We start from the raw sequence: 24,391 nt of genomic DNA on the forward strand, positions 1-24,391 counted from the left end.
TTACTCCTTTTTGCTGTTAGTTTAAGGCATGTGTATTTATGTCGGCATTTATGATTAAAGCGGGTATATACGATCTTGTCAAATATTTATTAATTAATATAAAATGTGTAAAAAACTTATTATACATATAATTCAATATAAACTAAAATAAAAGTTAAGAAGAACATGTGTCGAAAAATGCTGAATAAGCCAGATATTCAATTCTGAAATCGAAAAAGGCTGTACAGCCGAATTCGCCAGCATGTATATCATGCATGTACGATGTGAATCTAAATTTAGTTTAACGGTTCATTTGAAATTCCTGCAGCGATATCGATTCATACGACACACGAACACTTACTAAAAAGACGAATGCATCGGTTATTGTAGGAAAATAATTACGAATTATCTTCGTCACAATCGGCTCGGGGTGCTAATTTGTATTTGCTGTATTTTATGAAATTCGTCTTAAATGTATCATTTTTCTTGCATGTTGTGTGTTATTATAACATATTTGTATCAATATTTTACAATTCAGCACATATAAAAATCGTATATACCCGCTTTAATGCCTTTTGTAATGAGCTGTATATGCTTATGCCTCAAATCAACCGTCTGTTCTGTTCTTTTAAATAATTAGTCCAGGTTTTTCAAGTGGCTTAATGCATGTCAATCAAAGCCTGAAAGCTGTCAATACCATTCCATTTAAAACAACCTAGTGTTTGGAATTTTACGAATAGTTTGGCGCAACATTTCATGGCTTTCACAATTATTGTTATAAATGCCTCTTAATTAAGTGTGTAACTATATAATTGTTGAATACAACATATATAATTTTGTTGTACAGTTTATCAAGTGAAATCTCTAGTTTACATCTTACTAAGCCAACAGAAATATCAACATACAGAGTTGTCCAACCAAAGAATGTGGCAATTAAGCCAATCAATGGAAACATCTCAATGAAAGTAGGGACCCCAAAATTGTACAGAACACATACAATGAAAGTAGGAACAATAACAATATGTATCATCTTTATTTTCTGTATTTTTCAAACATGGGAAACCATTTTTTCTCACTCAGACAAATCACATTCTGTACAGCGAATTCACTAATGTCCGATAGTCCAGTTTACGTACAGGAGGGGCCATAACACTGACACATGTCTTTCAGGGTAAATAACGATAAGGACTTGATGAATACTAATGAAAATGATATGGATGAAAATGAGATGAGAATGAAGGATGGGATGATGATGAGGATGTTCCATGGCGAAATCGATGAAAATTAATAATGGAAATGAATGAATATGCACTAAAATGCACAATGATACAATATTTCACATTTAAATGACAATGATCAAATAAACATGACATCTAATAAGTTTAGGATCAAAAGTAACAAAGAAATTTGTAATAATCATTAACTAGTGATGAAATAACAAAAGTTGACAATTTCTTTGCGATCATAAAATAAATTACAATAAGATTAGGGCTTTATTAGATCAGTCTTCAATCATGGTCCAAGATGATCCAATCACAACACGTAGAAGCCTCATTCTGGAAAAACTTGGCTTAATGCGTAAGGGTAAAAAGCCATCCCAGATTAGCCTGTGCAGTCCACACAGGCTTATATGGGACAATACTTTTCACAAACACTGGTGGATTTTCCTTCAGAACCGAACTTTGATCAACAACAACAAAAAAGTCCCAAAAAGTGGTGTTGTCCCAGATCAGACTGTGCATACTGCAAAGGCTTATCTGGGACAACACTTTAAGCACAGGCATCAAGCCCAGTCTTCCTAGAACGAGGGTCCCATGCCATGAGTCAGACTGTTGAACTGGTTCCCCCTGATGTTGTACTGGTTCCCCCCTGATACTGAGCGATGTGTGTGGCGATACTACTGCTGATGACTCATCTAACCATCATCCTCTTCATCCTCCCCACCCTCCTCCTCCTCCTCTCCCTCCTGAAACAAAGGTTTTCATTGTTTTTTATTTGAGTCGTGTTCTGAGAAACTTGGACATAATGCATGTGCTTAAAGTGTCGTCCCAGATTAGCCTGTGCAGTCCGCACGGGCTAATCAGGGACGACACTTTCTGCCTAATTTGGATTTTTGCTAAAAAGAGACTTTATTTAAACGAAAAATGTAATAAAAGCGGAAAGTGTCGTCACTGATTAGACTGCACGGGCTAATCTGGGACGACACTTTACTCACATGCATTATGCCCAGTTTTCTCAGAACAAGACTCATTTGGAATTCCCAAGCCCTTTACCATATAGATACGTATTTTAACGCATGTGTTGTCCCTTAGAAAGTTACATTTAATTTAACACCTTAAATACTAAATTCAAGTTTTAAAGACTTCATTTCCAACCCTTAGATACTGATGAGCAGCAAACAGCATAAAGCCTGAACAGACTGCAAGTTACTCGCAGGCTGTTCTGGTTTTATGCTGTTTGCACATAGCCATTTTCACTTTGGCTCTGAGTGGGAAACAGCATCGATACAACAGTCTTCACGCTAACTATAAGCCCGACAGCCGGGACTGGGTAAATGTTAATTGGGCTTCTAGAAATTAATAATTTATATAGTTGGGCTATTGGATTTTTTGTCCGTTTCCAATAAAGCATCATAATTCGGGCTAGTGGTTGAAATATATTACTGTGAAGACTGGATACAATAATTTTTATTAATTTATAAACTGGACCAGCACAAGCAATATGAGCCTAATATCAGGAAAATACTTAAGTCAATGTTCAGACTCAACTTAGAGGAAGTTTTTTTATACATTTTATAAAACGGTTTAATCATCATGCTCTATTTGGTGTTCACAGAGGTTTTGTTTTTCTAGAATTTAGCCTGAATCAACTCTAAATTTATGCAGGAATGTGTGCATATTCTTATAGCTGCGATCTGAGATTGTTTGTGGGTTGTGGGCTCATTTTGAATACACTCAACTGAGCAGAAACTCATATCTCGCTCATAACTCATGTTCAGAGTTGAGCTAAACAAGAATATCAGTGAAACTGATGGATGCTCCCCGATGATGCGCTTTGTCAATCTATGTGTTAATAACCACCTAAAAAACATATTATCAGCCTCTGCGACCTTGACCCCAGTGACCTCAAACCTCATCAAAAGGTAGAGGTCCATGCAAGGTACCTACATGCCAAATATGAAAGCCATTGGTAAAGTATTGAATGCGCTATGAGAAACGGTAGCAAAAGTGTGACGGAAGGAAGTACGGAACTATAAACTGGCAACTATATGCTCCACCGAAAATATTTTCGGGGGGCATAAAAATGTACAATGTTAATGATACTGACCTTTAATTGATTTGTGGTAAAATATGAACAGAACAAATATTGCATGGTATTCTCAGAAACTTGTTTTCATCTCTACAATCAGTGAGAGAGTTCAATAATTTCATCACATTCATACCAATTAGTTCTTGTCTTAACAGGATAAACCACTGCATCACAACTTGACAAAATCATTATCACCATTCACGGTGCATATACCACGTGACTTTCGGATCTGTGTTGGGAGAATAAAACGCGACCCAGTTAACATTTTTAAAGATCTCTTTTTAAATATTTCACCATTTTTAATGGGATAAAGAGGAGAGCCCACTCATTCTATAGGTATCATGATCTTTTAAAAAAATTTAGTATTTTTTCAGTAAAGTGCAACCGCGCAATTGAACGATTAGAATAATGACGGATCAGTGTGGGGACTTCATATTACAAACACGCTTTATTCTCCCAGCACAGATCTTAAAAAGTCACGTGGTATAGGCACCGTGTTCATAACATTTTTAAACGCTTCAAAATGACTAACTGCATATATAATCGATAAATGAAGTTAACGACTCCGACATGTAAACACAATTTGTTGATGTATAGTTCTGACTCTACTACCTGTTTAATATGGTTGCATTTTCTTGGTGTTTTCTTAACCCTTCAACATTCAGATATGCGCTTTGAAGTGTTTGTATTTCTTTTGACAATCAAATGAAATTTAAAACACTTATTATACTAGATTCAAGTTTTAAATCCTTCATTTCCAACCATGAGATATTGATGAGCAGCACACAGGGTAAAACCTGAACAGCCGGCTAGTAACTTGCATGTTTGTTTGGTTTTATACTGGTGTATCGCCATATTCACCTTGCATATGTTTGGGCAAGGGTTAAATACTGACAGACCAAAAATTGCATGGTGTTCTCAGAAACTTGTTTTCATCTCTGCTGTCAGTGAGAGAGTTCAATGATTTCATCATATGCACACGCATTTGTTCTGTCTTGTGATCATTTTTCAAACACTTATGTCTTTATCAGATAACAATTTCATCGCAACTTGCCTAAATCTTACCAAACATTTTCAAAACGCTTCAAAATTACTTCATGCATAGATAATCGTTAACATAATGTGCAATCTGACATGTAAACACCATTCACTGATGTGAAGTTATCGACTAAAGTGCTCCAGCTAGGTCTAAATGGAAGGGCGCAGCACACTGCTAACCCAATGTCCCAAACTGCCCCCCCTTTTTTTATCTGATCAATTTTTGTTCAGCAAATTTTATTTGTAGTTCCAATCAATTTTCTGAATTGACATTAAAGAAACTAGTTTTATTAATAATAGAAACAATGTTTACATGAAAATACGTGCTCTGTCAAATATATAACATTTATGCTATATTTAAAACAGGCAACATCGATAATATGACCGCAGCAATATAGTGCCCTGACCAAAGAGCATGCTGCCTTTTTCAAATCCAAGCACCAGTATTATATGGTTACAGATTACAGTGTTTTCTCACATATAAAAGAGTTCTGTACGTGTTGTCTAACATATAAAAAGAGTTCCCGTATGTGTTGTCCAACATATAAAAGAGTTTTCATAGATGTTGTCTCACATATACAAGAGTTCCCATACGTGATTTAGCACAGATATAAGTTTTTGTACGTATTGTCTCGCATATACAAGGCTTCCCATACCTCATCTTGGTCCTCTCCTTCTAGTCCATCCTCCTCCTCCTCCTCATCTACGTCATCCATGTCATCCTCCCCTCCTGTACCCATACCTCCCTCCTCATCTATTTCTGAGGCCTGTAAACATTTACGGAGATACTGTATGCCTTGGATAAATAAAACGAAGAGCATACGCTCGGCTGTGGGTGCAGTTTTGAATAAATGAAGGTTTGTCAGAAGAAAAGGAAGAAAGGTAAGTGGAGATTTTTTTAAGAGGTCACAGTGACCTTGACCTTTGACCTACAAACTAGTGACCCCAAAATGGGTGTGGCGTGTAGAACTCATCGAGGTGCAGCTACATATGAAGTTTTAAAGTTGTAGGTGGAAGCACTTTGATTTTAGAGCATTTTAGAGCCAATGTTAAGGTTTTAGCAGGAGGCTATGACAATACCTCTGGTTTTCTCTGAAAAACAGCCAAGCTAAAAATGAGCTGCCCTCTGTGAAAAAAGGGATTTTACGCATTGTGTCAAGTGTCATTCCGAAATAGCCTGTGCAGTTAGCAGGGATGACACTTGACTTGATGCTATCACAATAGTTTTATTAATGAGTAATTAACGATGAATAGATTTTTACTGCTAATTTTGTTCCCTGGCCATCCTTTGGAGCATCTTGTACCTTTAAGGGCCTAAAATTGTCCAATAGACAACCAAATAGCTATTTTGGTGAGAAAACAAGATGTGTTTGTGAAACACAATGTCCCCCTATATGATGTTTGACCTTAAAGGATGACCTTGACCTTGTGAAGGATGACCTTGACCTTTCACCACTCAAAATGTGCAGCTCCATGAGATACACATGCATGCTAAATATCAAGTTGCTATCTTCAATATTGCAAAAGTATTCATAAAATAAGCGATTTGGGCCACATATATTTGACCTCTGACCTTGAAGGATGACCTTGACCTTTCACCACTCAAAATGTGCAGCTCCATGAGATGCACATGCATGCCAAATATCAAGTTGCTATATTCAATATTGCAAACGTATTTATAAAATAAGCGATTTGGGCCACATATATTTGACCTCTGACCTTGAAGGATGACCTTGACCTTTTACCACTAAAAATGTGCAGCTGCATGAGATACACATGCATGCCAAATATCAAGTTGCTATCTTCAATATTGCAAAAGTACTCATAAAATGAGCGATTTTGGCCACATGTATTTGACCTCTGACCTTGAAGGATGACCTTGACCTTTCACCACTCAAAATGTGCAGCTCCATGAGATACACATGCATGCCAAATATCAAGTTGCTATCTTGAATATTGAAATACTGCAAAAGTGTACATTAAATTAGCGATTTTGACCCATATATTTGACCTTTGACCTTGAAGAATGACCTTGACCTTTCACCAATCAAAATGTGCAGCTCCATGAGATACATATGCATGCCAAATATAAAGTTGCTATCTTCAATATTGCAAAAGTTATTGCAAATGTTAAAGTTGGCGCAAACAGACAGACAGACAGACAGACAGACCAACCAACCAACAGACAGGGCAAAAACAATATGTCCCCCACTACTATAGTGGGGGACATAAAAAAGTCATTACCAGGTAGTATTGCAGAGATAGTTGGCCAAGAGTGGACAAGTTGATCCTTGGTCAGGGAAAACTGGGCTAAATGCACATGCTAAAAATGCCGTCAGAAGTAGCCTGTTTGCACATGTTTGGCCCTTACCAGATAAGACAGTAAAAGTTTGGGCCTTACCAGATAGTACTGTAGAGGGTTGGGTACTGTAGAGGGTTGGGCCCTTACCAGATAGTACTGTAGAGGGTTGGGTACTGTAGAGGGTTGGGCCCTTACCAGATAGTACTGTAGAGGGTTGGGTACTGTAGAGGGTTGGGCCCTTACCAGATAGTACTGTAGAGGGTTGGGTACTGTAGAGGGTTGGGCCCTTACCAGATAGTATTGTAGAGGGTTGGGCCAGATATCGTCCTTTATAACCTCTCCCAACTCGTCAGCGCCGGCGTCCCCATGGTCAGAGAACCAGCAGAAGAACGACTCCTGCTCTTCAGGACTGCGCTTGCGACTTCCCTTGGCGGGCGAGTTTGACTTCTTCGTTAAATCCTGTAAACAAAACAAGCAGGCACAGACATTATACTGCACTTTGCTATGAGAGAGAGCATGTTTCAAAATATGTGTAATGTGTAAATTTTAGGAATGTTTTCCAACACAAATACAGTGACACCTTGCTATATCCGATGACCAAGGCAAGATACTTGTAAAACAAGTAAAAACATTGAATTTATTTCCCTCGCCAATAAAATTTTGTTAATGGATGGGTGCAGAACAAAAAGAGAACAAGAATGTTGTCACACTCTGAGAGACAGACAGCTATATACCGCCTTCTTCAAAAAAGGAATATACTATACAAGCAGATAAAAGAACAAATCTTTACAACTTAGTTGTGCACAGTAAAAGCCACAGTCAGAAATTTTTATTCTAATCACAGACTTTCATTAGTCTAGCATGTAAAATAACATCATTCTGTGGCTGACATGCAGATATCCTGGCAACTAGTGCCGAGCTTGCTCCAGAACAGTTTAACGATAAGATGCAGACTAACTTATCTGCTTTACTTTAAACCTTTAAAGTTAACTTTGTTGCATTGAATGCCATGTATTTTTTTGAGCAATCCCATTTCCTGGGTAGAAGCAGTACCTGGGGAGATCTTAAGATCCCATAAATATAAATGATCCCGGGACATGGTGATGTTCAAGCAGATGCAATATCCACTACACCTCAGCAACATTATTTGGGTAAGCAACTAACCATTTGATTAGACTTGGATGAAAGTGTGTTCAGCAATTCTTTAAGGTAGTCGATGCATTGACCGACTAGTTATTTGTCGAAATCCCTATCCCATCCACCAAACCAGACTTTTGACACTTAACTTAGTGTTTTCTTTCATCATTTTGGGAATGGGACCAGGGCCGTTTGGATTGGGAAAAAACTAGCATTGTTTAGAATAAAATTGAGAAAATTTGGGTTGCTAACATATACTCTACAATAGAGAATATAAAAGAGAGCAAGAATGTTGTCACACTCCGGAGACGGAGAGCTATATACTGCCTTCTTCGAAAAAGGGATATTCTATACAAGCAGATAAAAGAACACATCTTTACAACTCAGTTGTGCACAGTAAAAGCCACAGTCAGAAATTTTCATTATAATCACAGACTTTCATTAGTCTAGCATGTACAATAACATCATTCTGTGGCTGACATACAGACCGGAGATCTAATCATGACTAATGTGTAAGTTTTTGTGTATTAAGTTCTCTTCGTGTTATCACACCAGAATTACCGTAGGTTTCCACGTATAGCGCGCAGTTTTTTACCTCCAAAAATCAAATTAAAAAGTTGATGCGCGTTATACATTGATACAACGCTATCCTGGCTGCTAAATTGGTAAAAATATGTTGTGTAATCGTAAATAATCAAAATGGCCGCCATGTTTTTTTTCCAGAAAACCACCACCCTATAATCTTACTGACTGAGGGGCCATTGTCGAAACAACCATAAGTCGCTACTGGTAGGTATGAACGCTGTAGAAGAAGTTTTGTCAAAATAAATTTGTTTGAATAAACTTGCGGACATTTCTTTGTTTGTGTTTTAACACTTCCTTTTCGATGAATTCCGATGGGGATTGTTGTCGAGAGCAGGCAAAGGTAGGTGCGAACGAGGTCTTTTTACGGGTAACGGTAGGTGTGAAAGGGGATCATTTTGCACTTCGTAATTGGCAGATGATATTGAGTAATATGTGCCACGACTTGTGACAATATGCAATTGCATTTTGTGTGTATAAATATTCAACGTTCAACTGTGGTGTTTCAAACTATCGTTAGCAATCGCCTGAACTACAACACAGAGAGATATTGACATCGTCCTTCGCCCGCATACCTCAACAATTGTATCCCTGTCTTCTATGCGTAATTCAAATTTACCGGTAATGCCCACGCTTTCCCCGAGGAAAAATCACACGATGTACACTAATTCTTATTTTCTCACGTTTTTCACGAAATGCACGTGGACTGTTAATCTTTTGCAAGAAAGTTATAAAATTGTCAGAAAAGTATAGTGCTATGCAACCCCTGCTCCTAATCATAATGACGCTTCCTATTTTGAATGCTTAATTAAGCTTTCCAATGCCCCGGATTATTGGACTGTGTAATAGTAAAATGGCGGCCATTTTCGGTCCGATTTGGTGGTTTTATTGTCTTGAAATATTTTTTTCTCCTTTTTTGCATTTAAAAAACAGCCTGCGCGCTATACACGGGTGCGCGCTATACGTGGAAACCTACGGTAAGAAATTATGTGGGTTTTTATTAAAGTTGTTTAAGTCACAGCAAATTCTGCTTCCAATTTTTATTCATCCCCATGAAAGCCCATATTACAAGATGTAGAAAACCCCACCCCAACTACCAAACCAAATTTGTGTTTTCTTTCATAATTTTGGGGATGGACCCTTGCCCTTTGGTTTTGGAAAAAAACACTTTATTTAGAATTTAATTGGGAAAATTTGTGGTTTCTAACAAATACTCTACAATTGAGAATAAATGTGTTTTCAATATTAAATTTGTTAGTTACAATCTAAGAGCTTATTCCAGAGTAATTTGATGCATTAATTTTATATTATTTTAGACATCTTCAATTGTGAAATTTTGCCAGTCATTTCTGAAAAATATGCTTTTTTTACTAGATAAGGGCCAAGTTTCAGCCCTAAAAGTAACCCCAAAACAACGCCTCGTTCACTATGTTTACCTTCCCAGAGCACCATTTGATTGGTGTAGATTTTGACGACGGCTCTCCGGTGTCGTTCAAGTGGAACTCTTTTGAGATAACGCTGTTTTCAAAGTACTGGTTCTTGTCAAAATACTGAAACAAAAGCAGGGTTTAAAACACCATGCAGAACATGTGAACGATATACATCATAAGTTTTAAACTAACAGGTAGACAGCAAAGAGGGGTTTGCATTAATTCATTTTGAAGAAAAAAAAACCCACACAAAAACAAGCGCAAATTCTGAATCGGATTTGGGGCTGTACAAAGACAAAATTTTAATGTGCAGAGCTCCAGCTAGGATTTTAAAAGGGCAGGGTGGGGGTGGGGGGGGGGGGCTTTTTTTCAAAAGGGCACTTTGGACGCGCAGTATTTTGTCAAAAAGGGAACTTTTGAGCGCACGGGCGTTTCTGGAATGCTTCCCCTTGCATGTTAATTTATATGTTATCAGGGCTTCCGCTGTCGTTCGGCAAATTGGCCGTTGGCGAAAATTTCACAAATTCTGCCAATAAAATTCTCGTTGGCGAAAATGCTTTGCGAAACGTTTTTAAAATTCGGCGAATAAAATTCTCGGTTGGCGAAAATGCTCGGCGAAACGTTCTTTGCCTGTCAAGTACCATCCCAGATTATAAACCGTCGACTGTGCGTCAATACATCATCGTGTTATTAATCATAAAATTTGATATGCAGTCTGCAGCAACACCGGTCAGAACCCATCATCGAAACAAAGGAAACTTGCTGGTGCATTGTGTACTGTCAGTGACGTCACCATCTATGTATAGAACGCTTGCAGGCTTTTTCCGCCCTATGCCACGGGTCCGAAATTCGGCCCCATTCCCAATGCAAATCTGGTTGTTTTTTTCCCAATTGAAAAAAAAAATCCAAATTCCAAAAAAAAATTAAAAAATTATTTTTTTTTTTTTTTTTTTTTAACCTTAAAATATATAACCTGATCCGGTGTAGAAAATAGAAAGTATTGCATAATTAAATTATCTGTTGCCTTGAATTTGTTTTAAAAACTGTAAAATATGTTAATGATTATTTAAGACTTTCCTTATTTTCCTCAAAACCGGCGCTTCGCGCGATTTTTTTCAACTAAAAATAGGCCAAGCCTTTTCCCCAAATTCAGATTTAAAAACCTGCACTTTTCACACATGTTCATAATATTTTGTAAAATTTTAATAATAAGTTATCAAAATAGTCGTTATTTACCAGTTAACGGCTTCTTTGAAATATAAGAAACACTATTTACATGCGATAATTTTTCCTAATTGAGCCAATTTTGTGATTATTTTTTTCCCCAAAATTGCGGTTTTCACGACGCGAAATTCCCAAAATTCCAGTGTGGCGTTTTCCCAAAATGGAGCGGAAAAAGCCTGGCTTGCTTGTGTGAAAACAAAAGGTGTTATCGAACATCAAATCGGATAAGATAAACAATAAACACTGATTAAAGACTGCTACCGATTCCAATCAATTTGAGTAATAGCAGTTAGCGAATTATCAACTAAGTCACACAATGAACGTAAGTAAAGAAATTGATAATTTATTTTAATTTCGAGTAGTTTGTTAATAGTTTGCAATGTTTGTTAAAGATCATAGTCCTAATGTGTTGCAATTGTGAATGACGACAGGTTTATGGGAATATAACCCTAAACATTTCCAGCAAAAATGTCAGAATTGCGTTTTCCATTATGGCAACCTTAGGCAATACCCATCCTTTGGACATTGACGAATGTATTGAATCGGTCTCAAAAAAAAATCAAATCTGACAATAGATCGTTCAAAGATATTTGGCTTACAGAATTCAAGTTGTTAGATTACAATGCAAAATCCAAAACGATGTATTGCAAAATATGCATACAGTTTCAAAGATCAAATTCATTTACATCTGGATGTAGCATGTTGAAGAAAGACAACATTTCCAAACATGAAAAATCAAAAGTTTATAAGAATAAAATCAATATAATAATGTACATACATGAATACTTTAAATATTGTTATCAATATAATAATAGATTTAAAATATCAATAATATTTTGTTATATTCATAATAAATCCATTAGTCACTTTTCAAAAGGATTTTTTTGTTTTGGAAATAAGAATGTTTTGTATGTTTATTTCAGATCACAAAGAGGCATCACAAGCTACTAGACTGAAAAAAAAACAGTTATATATTATTATTCCCATATTTACAGGGCTCGAATTTAACTTTTCTTTCTACTAGCAAAACATTGCGAGCATCTTAAATACCAGCTCGCAAAATCAAAAACATTCTCGCAAAATTTGCTGGAAACATAAATAAAAGCAAGTTTGTACATAAGTTTAGTACTATTAAAACAAAATAAAATATGACATCAACCACAAGTTTGGATGTTATATATGAAGTTCTTTTTCCCACTTCTTCACTGTTTTCGTGGAAGAATTTAATTTCCGTTTTTTTTCTCTCAACTCAACGGTTAACTTTGCTTTATATTTCGTTTTGTCATTTCAATCTGTGGCCAAAAATAAACTAGTTATTTTTCGCTTCGACGACATGACTGTTCAGGTTTTTATGTCTTTTATAGTGAACATGTGTGGATAATCAACTGTTTTATGTTCTTTGTACCAATACCATCCGCATATATGTACTATGAGTATACCAGTCTACATACAAAGTGCGATATCATCTTCCGCATATGGGTATTCGGACGTTCTATTAATGGACCTGGGGTTTAGCGTTCACAACGTCGAGCGCATTTAGCAATATAACTCTTTTTTTCACTCTTTCTTCACTCGCAAAAGATTTCTAGTGGCTTAAAACTTAACTCGCAATCGGTATTTTTCACTCGTATTTTGCGAGTGTGCGAGTGTTAATTTCGAGCCCTGATTTATTAAACAATTCAAATATAATTTCTACAATGAGGAATAAATTAATTACAATGTATTGTTATAAGATATTTATAAATCATCATATGAAATTTAAAAAAATTAAGGGCAGGGGAGACCCTGGGAAGGGCAGGGCGGGACGCCCTTCAATTTAGGCCTAGCTGGAGCACTGAATGTGGAATACCAAACCCTGGGGGAAGGGTCTTTTTATTTGGTTAAAAAATGTACATGGTTAAGGGTTAAGAAATAAGAATGAATTCACCTTCAAAAATGCAAACAATACGAGATGCAAATGCACATTTTACTTACAAAGTTGATTTTGTATCCTGACTTGATGTCCTCAAATTCTTGAACCTCTACTTTAGTCAGAAACTGTAGCGCCTCTTCGTCCTCTTCATTTAACAACGCCGACACTTGTGGATGGTTTACAAACTGATCACGCAGTTAAAGACACAATTCAGAGTAAACTTGATACAGATCCAACCAACTAGCCTTTAAGAAACATTCAAGGGACTATCTGATGAATTTACCTACAGTGACTCTGCTTTTAACCCATTTATGCTTGGTGCACTCTCTCATCCTTCTAAATTGCATCAGTTTATTTCCAAAATTAGGGATGTCTAGTATATTTAGACTATTTTTTTTGCAGAAATTCCTTTATGCAAACAGCGCAGACCCTGCCTCATCATGCGGCGTCTCATCTAGGTCTACGCTGTTAAGTGTGTGCCAAGGCCTTTTTTCTAGACGCTAGGCATAAATGGGTTAATATGGTAAATACGTGTGAGTGAAACTCTACATGCGAACATCATGATTTTTAATATATTAAAATTTTAATATTCACTGCCCCCAGCACAAGTAAAAAGAATAAGAATATTAGTGAAACTGATAGATGCTCCCTGATTATTCGCTTTGTCTATGTATCATGGGTTTATTGTGAGGAAATAATTATATTTGAAGGGGAAATAACACCATGAAAACTCACTTACTCAAACTTAAAATGCTTAAAAAATGTCATATAATTAATCAAAGGTAATAAACTTCCAGACAAAATGATCAGAGCCCAACCAGGCCAAAACCCATGTCAAACCAACAATCAAATTCATTGAATTGATATATCCCGCGAATATATTCTGGACAAAAAAGTGTTAAATTTGACACTCAAAAAAAAGCATTTTTCGACAAGATACAAAGGGCCATAACTCCATTATTTACAGATGGTGTACAATGCCATTTGGCATGCATCATCCTCTTATCAATATATATACTCATACCAAGTTTCAATGAAATCCGCGAAAGCACTTCCAAGATGAGGCTCCGGACACAAAAGTGCCGGACAGACAGACAACTCCAAAACAACCATCCCTCCGCCTATGGCGGGGGATAATAAAGAAGCTTCATATTAAGTGTCATAAATTCTATTTCTAGAACACTTGATCCAAAGCGGATAGGATTTGATTTAAAGGGCAGCAAACCCCTAGAAGAATGAACAAAATTTATGTGCATGTCCACCTTCTAGGGAATGCATTTAAACTTCTGATCATTCGTTTTTGAGATCTCGCACAGAAACAAATAATCCATGAGGAAATGACATTAAAATAATCAAACGGCAAAACTCCCAGAAAACTCATTTGATCCGATAAAGATGTGACAGGCAACCATGCATGGATGCTGAACATAAAGTTTAATTGAATTCAAATCATCAGTCTCAGAGATCTCAACAGGACATGAAACATGACATTTTCTTAATTTAAGGGAAATAACTTTCCGACAAATTGTAGAACCGGATGGAAATGTCCATCCTTAAGGATGCTACATACCAAGTGTCATCAAATTTGGATCATTAGTGTCTGAGATCAAGCATGGAAATGAGAAGAGTGGCGGGAATAAGGGCGTACATAAAGTAGGAGGAAAACGATTTAAGAATTATGATTTTTAGCTACCCCTTTCGGGCAGCATACACCGATTATGGATTATTTTATTTTATCCTAGCTTACACCAGCCTTTTCATTTCTCAAAGCAGTAATTTTAGCGAGAATTCTTCCCAAAATGAGCAATTCTTCCCACAATCCATAGGCTAGGGCCTCTTCCCAATGAAGCGAGGAAAACCCCTGTGGATGTTTTTCTGTGTACTCGGAAACTTCTTTTCATCGTCAGTGAGAGAGTTCAATAATTTCATCATATACATCCATGTTCGCTCAGACTTTTGCATCTAAGTAATGAACTTTTTCAAAGGATATAAACCATTGAATTTCAACTTTCCAAAATGTTCATTCCATAATAAAATGTCTAACTTCTTCAAGAATAGAGACTCATCTACTGTTTTAAAGTGATATAACATAATGCAGAGATCCAGATAAGAGGAGTATATGCGTATATACGCATTGAAAAAATGAAAAACGCATTAAAAATGGGCCCAGTATGTACGTATTTTAAATCTATTTAAAAGCGTAACCAGTTAAACCAATAATCCAGTTGACTTTTTAGTGTTAGTTTACCTTTGAATCAAAAGTAAGTAAATCAAAATAAGCTTGTTATAAAAATGGCAGCCCATCGTGTTTGTGGATCAAAAAAGGGACGTTTTACGCGACCAGTGGCTCCTGCAGGAATATTTTTAAAGAAAGTCTGTTCATATCGTCTGACGTCTTTTTAAATTCATTCTGTTTGCATTTAATAATATAAATAACAAATAATAATATTTCTAGATTAAACACGCCATATACTTTGTCAGTTTTCTATGGAAAATACCCCTAAATATTCCTAAATACCCTTTATGGCTGAAACAAAGGAGTAAAATACGCTTTAACAATAATATCAGCAGTGTTTTTTTCACCTATAGGGGAATGGTGGCGGGGCCCATCCAAAGGGGAAAACCGCGTCGTTTTTTAGGAAAAGGGGGAAATTTAAAATCTACTCTTTTATATGTAATGATATTTATTATTTGAACACACATGTATGCATGCATTTTATATCCACAGCTGAATGTCTTTGTCCTTTTTCTTAAATATATATCAATGATTTTTTCAACATTAGTTTCAGACAGTTCAGCCTTCATTCAGTCTTAAGTTTTCCTAGCCATTTTGAGTCTAATTGGGATTTTTTAAATGGATAAACTGGAAAATTTGAGCATTTTTTATCAATAAAATGGACCAAATTGGAATGATTTTATCAACGAATATTGACACAATATAGATACATCAGGCCTTTCCCTGGCCATTTTGGGGAAAAAAAATGCAATTCATGTTAAATTAACTGATTTGGGAAAAACTAACTTAATATAACTCTTTATAATAATTCAAAATCATATTAATTATAGTTATATACTTTATTAGTTGTTTATGAAATAAATTTGAGATATATCAGGGCTCAACATCAACCGAAAAACCAACTTGCCCTACCGGGCCAGTACTTCCAAAATCTACTTGCACTGAAGGTAAAGCAACTTGCCCAAACATGAAATATCACATAAACTGTAAATCTCATATTGTTTAATAAACCAAAATGATACACCACAAAACCTATTTTATTTTTGAACATTTAACAGGGTTTTTTTTGGCCCGATTTTATAGCCGAAATTCGGCTATGTTCCCAATCCCAAAAAGTGTACTTTTTTCCCAAAATGTGGCAAAAAATTCCCAATTTAAAAAAACAAAACAAAAAAAAACATTTTTTTTTTTTTATTTTTTTTTTTAGAAAGAAGTCTTATCTGTATTTTATCTCAATTTTAATTCAATTACATCTACAAAGTATTATATGATTTTCTTTTAATTTGAATGATTATAAAGAGTTAAATCAAATTTAGCATTTCCCTAATCAGTGGACTTTTCGTGTGGAAAAAAAGGCTAATGAATTTATTTTCCCAATTTCATGAAAATGCCGATAAAATTCCCAATTCCAAAGCCATGGGCTATCTTCCCAAAAAGTGGGAAAAAAACCCTGTTTAACAAAATGGTTACAGCAATTAAAGTCTAAATTTAATGCTCTTTGTTCATTTTTGCACTTTTCCGGGCAGACAACTAGATTATAAAATAACTTGCCCAGACCCAACTTTTACTTGCCAGGGGCAATAGGACAACCATTAATGTTGAGCCCTGTATATTTATCATAAGACAGTTATTTCAATTTTTTTTTTATTTTTTTTTTACTTTTGGAGGGGATTTTTCTACAAAAAGTGGGAAAAATATATACTCTTTTTCGATGGGAATGGGGCCGAATATCGGCCCCGAAATTGCCATAAAAAAACACTGATCAGGGGGTAAAAAACTCTTTAGACATAATCCTTATCTTGAGCTCTGATAATGTATCACATGACAAAAACTCCTAATTAATGAACATCATTCCGTTGTTCTTCAAGTCCCTCACAGTCACTTACACCCTACTACTACTCCTACAAATGATAATTGTCACCAAAGGATACTGCAGTTACCCAGAAATTAGGTATTTTGGCTATGAGATCTGATCGTTTCTGGAAAAATGGCTGCCGCAATTTGTTGTACTTCTGTTCGACTTTCAAAATTTCTTCGCTGGCTTGTTCATTCAGTCTGTCTATTTCATTCTGCACTTCATCAATCTGCTCTATCGCCTCCTGTTGCTCCTTATCTGCAAAACAGGTTTTCTTACCATTCAAAACTGTGAAAACTGCTTTTTCAGTTGGCAATACTTTGGTTACCGTTGAATTGAGAACATAAGCCAGGGATCATCCTAGAGGGCGACGTAGGCGACTTTGTCGCCTTACTATGCTTGATATCGCTTTCTGATTACATCAAAGCGAAAACAAAATCGCCGACATTTTCTTATATTTTATCCTTTGGTAATCTGCCGCACGTGTGCGCAATGCCGTCACTAATACTGCCATTGTTTACTGTGTGCAATTATCAGTTATCTGATCTACTGATAGCGAGAGGATTTGCTACATATCACTAACCGCTGATGCAAGTTGCCTTGGTTTATTCCAGTTGAGCATTGTGTACACGCCGGTCTTACCGACAATAGTGTAATTGACGTAACCATCTATGTATAGAATGCCAGGCTCCCGACCTCGTTTACAGTTTTTTGTCAAGGCTGCCGGGAACCAATACAGCCATTGTTCACATGATAGTCATTTATTGTTATGCTTGACAATTTGTACAACTTAAAACAGTCCGAATCTCACTGCTAAATTTCAGTCATAATATATATGAGTATTGAGCTTAACAAATATCACAAACAGAGAAACAGACTTACACATTAAAAGTTTAATCCAAAAACGCAGTCAAGCACGTGGGAACATTCCATTAAAAGTCAATGACGCCATTTAAACATAAGAATTACCGGCACGCGACACTTAGTTGGGAGAATTACAATTTGGGGTATTTCAGAATGTACGGGTGTGTTACATCAATTTATGCATTTATAATCGAATAAAACACAACAAATCTTGAAATAATTAAGCTATGGCCGTCATAGAACATAAACATGTATTGTTGAAGAATCTCCCACGAAATGTTTGGAAGGTTTTAAGAGTACAAGTTACTCTCTGTCATTAGTCAAATTGCAAATTTAGACTGCTGCATAATGCGGAATTAATTGGGATAAATTGCCGATTTAAATTCAGTTAAAAATGTGCATATGCGATAAAAATTGAATAGAAATAACCAAATGCTAAACAGTGACTTGTGCGCAAAGGGGATCAAATATAGCATTACGAATATATACTATTTGTATTGTTATTGTTATGCGTTTATTATATCGCCATGAGAGATTGTCCGGTCTTTTAATTATTGATTTCTGATTGGTACTGACATGAGCAGTAACTGATGAAACCTCTTTGGTACTGTCCGAAACCCTTACAATCTATGGATGTTGCTAATGTCCGTAATCTTGCTATTTTAAACTATCTATTAGCAAAGTAAAGCACTGCAATATTGTATTTTAAAGCAATATGTCAACCAAATAATATATTGATTGCGTATTTGCTAGGTTACAGGTCACTGGTTTTAATTTTCTGCTGTCAAACCATATGCATGTGCAGAAGACGTATATAGACATGTTTTCGGACAGTCGTTTTCGGATACGAATGGTTCGTCGATTTTAATTATTTTTTTTACGTTCTTTATATCATTTTAATAGAATGACTAATAAACATGCAATGTTACAGATGGTCTGGTTGACAATATTTCGCAATTTACTAACCAGAAATTGCACCTAGAAAGACTAAAAAAAGAACAATATGCTAGGGCTCTGCCCTATATTCCCTTTATCCTACATCCTCAGGATCTTGGCTTAAGTAGTAATTACATATGAATGAAATGTGTATTTTGGCCAAATTAAACACACGTTTTACAGTTTTTTTAAGAGAGCAAACATCATGGCAGTTTAAAACAAGAGTTCCGCGGTCGGAGATGACCGCATTGAAGCCGGATTTTTGATTTAAATGACAGGAAAGTACCTTTCGTGTTTTTGTCAATGCAATACTTAAATTACTGAAATATTGTTCAAAGGTCAAAATGAAATGTAAGTACTTTTCAAGGCATGAGCAAACCTTGTGTTATGTTTTGAATGCATGCATATACATGAACAACAATAACATTTAAGGTCACAAATATGAACTTGAATTGACAATTAGGAAAGTTTGATCTCAATTTTTTTATTAGCAAATTAGTAACATATTGTTTGAAGTTTCCATCAATTTCATTATCAAATGTAAGAAAATAAACTTAGATGAAATAATACTATTTATTGTTTTGCTTTCACATACCTACACAGAAAGTTATAACAATTTTAACATTTTAACATTTAAGGTCACAGTGACCTTGACCTTCAAATGAATGACATTGAAATGACCAGTGGTCATCTTCTAGTACTGGCCAATCTTTATTTCAAGTTTGAAGACTCTAGGTACAAGCATACCAAAGTTATAACATGAAATAAGAACTTTAACATTTTTACATTCAAGGTCACAGTGACCTTGACCTTCAAATGAATGACCTTGAAATGTCCAGTGGTTACTTACTAGTTCTGGCCAACCTTCATGTCAAGTTTCAAGACTCTAGGTCCAAGCATACCAAAGTTATAACAACTTTAACATTTTTACATTCAAGGTCACAGTGACCTTGACCTTCAAATGAATGACCTTGAAATGTCCAGTGGTTACTTACTAGTTCTGGCCAACCTTCATGTCAAGTTTCAAGACTCTAGGTCCAAGCATACCAAAGTTATAACAACTTTAACATTTTTATATTGAAGGTCACAGTGACCTTCACCTTCAAATGAATGACCTTGAAATGACCAGTGGTCATCTGTTAATCCTGGCCAACCTTCATGTCAAGTTTGAAGACTCTAGGTCCAAGCATACCAAAGTTATACCATGAAATAAGAACTTTAACATTTTTACATTCAAGGTCACAGTGACCTTGACCTTCAAATGAATGACCTTGAAATGACCAGTGGTTACTAACTAGTTATGGCCAACCTTCATGTCAAGTTTCAAGACTCTAGGTCCAAGCATACCAAAGTTATAACAACTTTAACATTTTTTATATTGAAGGTCACAGTGACCTTGACCTTCAAATGAATGACCTTGAAATGACCAGTGGTCATCTGTTAATCCTGGCCAACCTTCATGTCAAGTTTGAAGACTCTAGGTCCAAGCATACCAAAGTTATACCATGAAATAAGAACTTTAACATTTTCGAGCACGCCGCCACCCCGCCCGCCCGCCCGACAACATCAATCTATAAGCCGAGATTTTTTCGAAAAAAATCCGGCTAATAAAATGTTTAGTTTTAGTAAGTGTTTCAGCATATTTTATTTCAGATATATGTATGGTTATTAATTGTGAAACATTAATATTAAAGTACCTTTACGCGTGTGATCAAAGGTCCACTCACTTCTCCCCAATACCATTGGAAGGAGAAGTCACTTCTCCCTAAAATTTTGAGCTAGGATGATCCCTGTAAGAGTCACTTAAAATTAATTCAGTTTTAATTGATGGTTGTTGCTTGATAGAACAGCCATGCAATTTACGTTCTGAATATTTTAAGTGATGCAACCACAGACAGCACAATCATTTAAACAAGACACATGTACAAAGGACACAGATGCACCAGCTTCTACTTTTGTCTCCAAACTCAGCTTATGCCAAACACGAGCTGCTGCTATGTAAGCATTTCTGATCGCCAAAATCGTCGATGCGATTGAATCTTTCAGCTGGTGATTAAAGCTCAACATTTAAATGAAAATGAGATTGTAAAAAAAAACTATGTTTCTATAAAGGTGTATCATTACCATAAAGTACCATTATATCAGTACTTTATAAAGGAGACACTGTGATCACGCATTATCATAAATACAAAGGAAATATTATTTGTGCAGCTGTATTGTTCTGAAAAGGTCACTAACAAAAGCCTTTATGTTGGGCTAGCTCAGGAAAAGGGTTTGCTTAGTATACCCAAAAACTAGATGTAATGAATACCATGATGTTGAAAAAACAAAAGAAAACAGAACTCAACACAATTTCAGTATGCTTTAAGTCTTAAACTGTCACAAAAATTTGCAACATAACAGCTGATCTTAAAAAATTTCAATGTTTTCATCGATTCTCTTGCTGCCATTTATTTTTCTTAGGCTCCAAAAACACCATGCCGGCTTGTGACGTCGCCTTTATTCAATTTAAATCGTACTTTCATTTTGAAAATAGGTCCAAAATCATTTTCCACATAAATGCAACTGATGTTCTAATCGAAATATCATAAATAATTACTAAGTGTGTTTGTTTTTATAGCAATTGTCATTGCTAATGACATTGACGATAGCTTTACTTTGTGTTTAAACAAAGAAATCGTGCTCATCGTTTCTCAGTTCGAGACTGCATTTTTAAAAGGCCAAGTTTCTCTACGTTTAAAGTACCAAATATTTCCAAAATTATATCAAACCATCTGTCCAACGAAATGATTGCTAAATTATTTCAAATAACTAACATACCGGCCTGTTCATCGGCATTTTCAGCCCCGTTCTTCTCGTCGGTCTTGGCTTGTTTAGCAGTAGTGGCCATGTTTTCGCGAAAGAGACTGAAATGAGCATGCGCGCCCAAACATTTCGCATTACGCGGGATTTGGCGAACCGGTTCGAGTGTTTCCGCCTCTGCCATACGAACCAATGAAAACTGCCGCAAATTTTCGGGGAGAAAAAAACCGAATCGTTGCTGCTTTCGTGTTTGTCCGGGTCTTTCCGTCAAAAAAGCTGTACACACATTTTCTCAACATCACACATTTGGTTTAGTGCTACCTTAGCTCGACATTTTGTACATGAACCCGTTGCCCATAAAATAATTTAAACGAAATAGGGTTACAGGCCGCAAAGTGTCAGCATAAAATTAATCGAAAGCTCAAGGCTCGCTTGTGGTTAAATCTTAGAATTTAATGGATGATCGAACAATATATATTTAGATTAATAGAATAAAGCTTTGTTCTTACTTTAACCCTTACTGAGCCCTCATTGACATTAATTTCTGAAAATCGATCTTAACTGTCATAACGTTCATTTTCGCAAGGTTAAGATTCGCTCTTCCTAACCGAACACCTTTGAAAGACTTCCATTTACATAACGGATAGAGCTGCATAACACATAAACGCTCAATTTAGACTATGAAACGCATGGGCGTAGCATATGATATAGGTGTCTCCCCCCACCCTCCGCATCCCGTGCACTAACGGTCAAACGTATGGAGTCCATATCGATGAAACTGGTAATATTAGAGGCATTAAACTGAAAGTGACAATTCAGACCTGTGCAGTTTAGCCATATTTTTCTTAAAACCATAATTTAGTATCAAAATTGCACGAGTGGAATCTTGCTTATTAATTAAAATCATGCATCACGTGAACAAAATTAACACTAACGTTTAGTATACAGCTAGGATAAGTGAATTCTTCACTTACCGCGATCGTTTTTTCTTTTTAAAAGCAAAACAAGGTTAGAAGTTACAGGCAGATATACGGTTTTTTAGCGCTGTAACGATTTGTTAATGTACATATATTACAAAGCTTTATATTAACTGAACACAAATCGCACGTTAAAACATCACACAACAACCTGAAAGACGTCAACAATTAATGTCGCCGCAACGAAAATGACACTAAGAGCCTCGTTGTGATAAAACTGGGCGTAATGCATGTGCATAAAGTTCCTTTCCAAATAAGCCTGTGCATTTCGTACAGGTTAATCAGTGACGACACTTAATGCTTGTTGTATTTTTCTCTTCTTCACAAAAATCCAATGAACGCGGAGAGGGTAGTTCCTGATTAGCACGTGTGGCTTGCGCGAACGAAAACCTTTTGTTTGAGATATCAGAACAAAATATGACTAAAATCAAAGCGCTGAAGGCACTGAAGTTGTACGCTATTGCATAATTTAAGACGCAACTCATTTTTCAAAATTAATCGCAAGTGTGAGATGAACACACGCCATTCAAATTTATAAAGAGTGTGTCATAACGGACGGGTCGAGATTTGTGTGCACTTTTTTATCAACCTATTTATTTTATAGAGATAACTTAGACAAAATAGCAACAAGTTCAACTTGGCCCTTTTTGACGTTCGAAAAGCATAGAAAGTATGATGAACATGGTAATGAGAACTGTTTATTTTATGCTTTCCGATGGTTTATAGAAAAATATCAGTGAAATAAAACTGATATTTCACTGTTTTAAACAGTGAAAAATAACAGTGAAAAATATCGATATTTTTCATTGTTTTCCTACGAAATGACGTCATTTTTTCGACGAAATGACGTCATAAATCCAGCGAAATTATCCATTTAAACTCTTTTACAATGTAAATAAACGGTGAAAAAAGCATAAAATAAAAATAAAATTTGTTGGATACGATAGAATATCGATTTCTATTTACTCGTGATCATAAAAAATACATATTTTAACTCGTGGCTGCGCCACTCGTGAAAATATTGTTTTATATGATCACTCGTGAAATAAAATCGATATTCCATCGAATCCATCAAATATCCTCTATATATAAAAACAATTTGCAATCACAATCATATTAAATAATTATTGTTGGAATATCGAATACCTATCTCACTAAGAATATAATTTCATTAAGGAAATTCCCTGTACAAAACTTTTGATTTCTGACACCATATACAAATTCAAAATATACAATAACATAATTGATGAAAATAAATAAAAAATAAATCTGTGAGCAATACTTTTTACTCACGAATTAGGTAGTCATAAAGACAGCCCTGTTGACCCGTACTTTGTTGTTTATACATTACTTGTTACCCTAGCAGTTCACACGGTTTGAACAACTCTGACCTAAACATAGGTATAGAGCACTAATGCGCTTTTTCGGCATAGCTGTTTTACCCAGCTTTTCACCTTAAATGACTTTTACACAACGCAAGCAGACATGCATGAATATTTTCGAATAGTTCATATGCTGATTCGAGATAAAGCCTCTAAACTTTGGCAACATCACTGTGTCTTTGCTCAGCGCAAAAGATGTAGCACCGATCAGTGTAAGGAATTCCGGACTACTCTCTGTACGTTCAAACGACACAAATTTTGGCCTATTTACAATTACGCGTTAAAATCAATCTCGCAGAATTTCAGGGTCAGTACTCGTTCACTAAATCGTCCGGGGCATATATAATTGACTATCGATAAACATAGTTTTGCTTTCAAGATGAGAAAACAAACATCACCGAAAAAGTATAGTGTCACGATAAGAGG

General features: G+C 35.8%; 1 protein-coding gene across 1 annotated transcript; it reads right to left on the reverse strand.

Moving 5' to 3' along the window:
* Positions 1-998: 998 nt before the first annotated feature.
* LOC127838431 (protein SET-like) lies at positions 999-21,791 on the reverse strand. The gene is made up of 7 exons (XM_052366207.1): positions 21,625-21,791; positions 17,081-17,262; positions 12,976-13,098; positions 9,784-9,897; positions 6,920-7,087; positions 4,983-5,093; positions 999-1,945 (listed from the first exon to the last, which is right to left on the reverse strand). The coding sequence occupies exons 1-7, from the start codon at positions 21,788-21,790 to the stop codon at positions 1,895-1,897; spliced, it is 915 nt and encodes a 304-aa protein (XP_052222167.1). The 5' UTR covers position 21,791; the 3' UTR covers positions 999-1,894.
* Positions 21,792-24,391: the final 2,600 nt, after the last annotated feature.

The sequence above is a fragment of the Dreissena polymorpha genome, chromosome 7 (genome assembly GCF_020536995.1).
Source record: "Dreissena polymorpha isolate Duluth1 chromosome 7, UMN_Dpol_1.0, whole genome shotgun sequence".
NCBI lineage: Eukaryota > Metazoa > Mollusca > Bivalvia > Myida > Dreissenidae > Dreissena > Dreissena polymorpha.

Excerpts from the sequence above, each read along its gene's own strand:
- LOC127838431 (XM_052366207.1), bottom strand. The coding sequence starts at position 21,790 with ATGGCAGAGGCGGAAACACTCGAACCGGTTCGCCAAATCCCGCGTAAT. Across the intron at positions 13,099-17,080 it reads CTAATTTCTGGGTAACTGCA|TTTGTAAACCATCCACAAGT; the intron begins GTATCCTTTGGT and ends CTGCGTGATCAG. Across the intron at positions 5,094-6,919 it reads ACCCTCTACAATACTATCTG|GCCTCAGAAATAGATGAGGA; the intron begins GTAAGGGCCCAA and ends AAATGTTTACAG.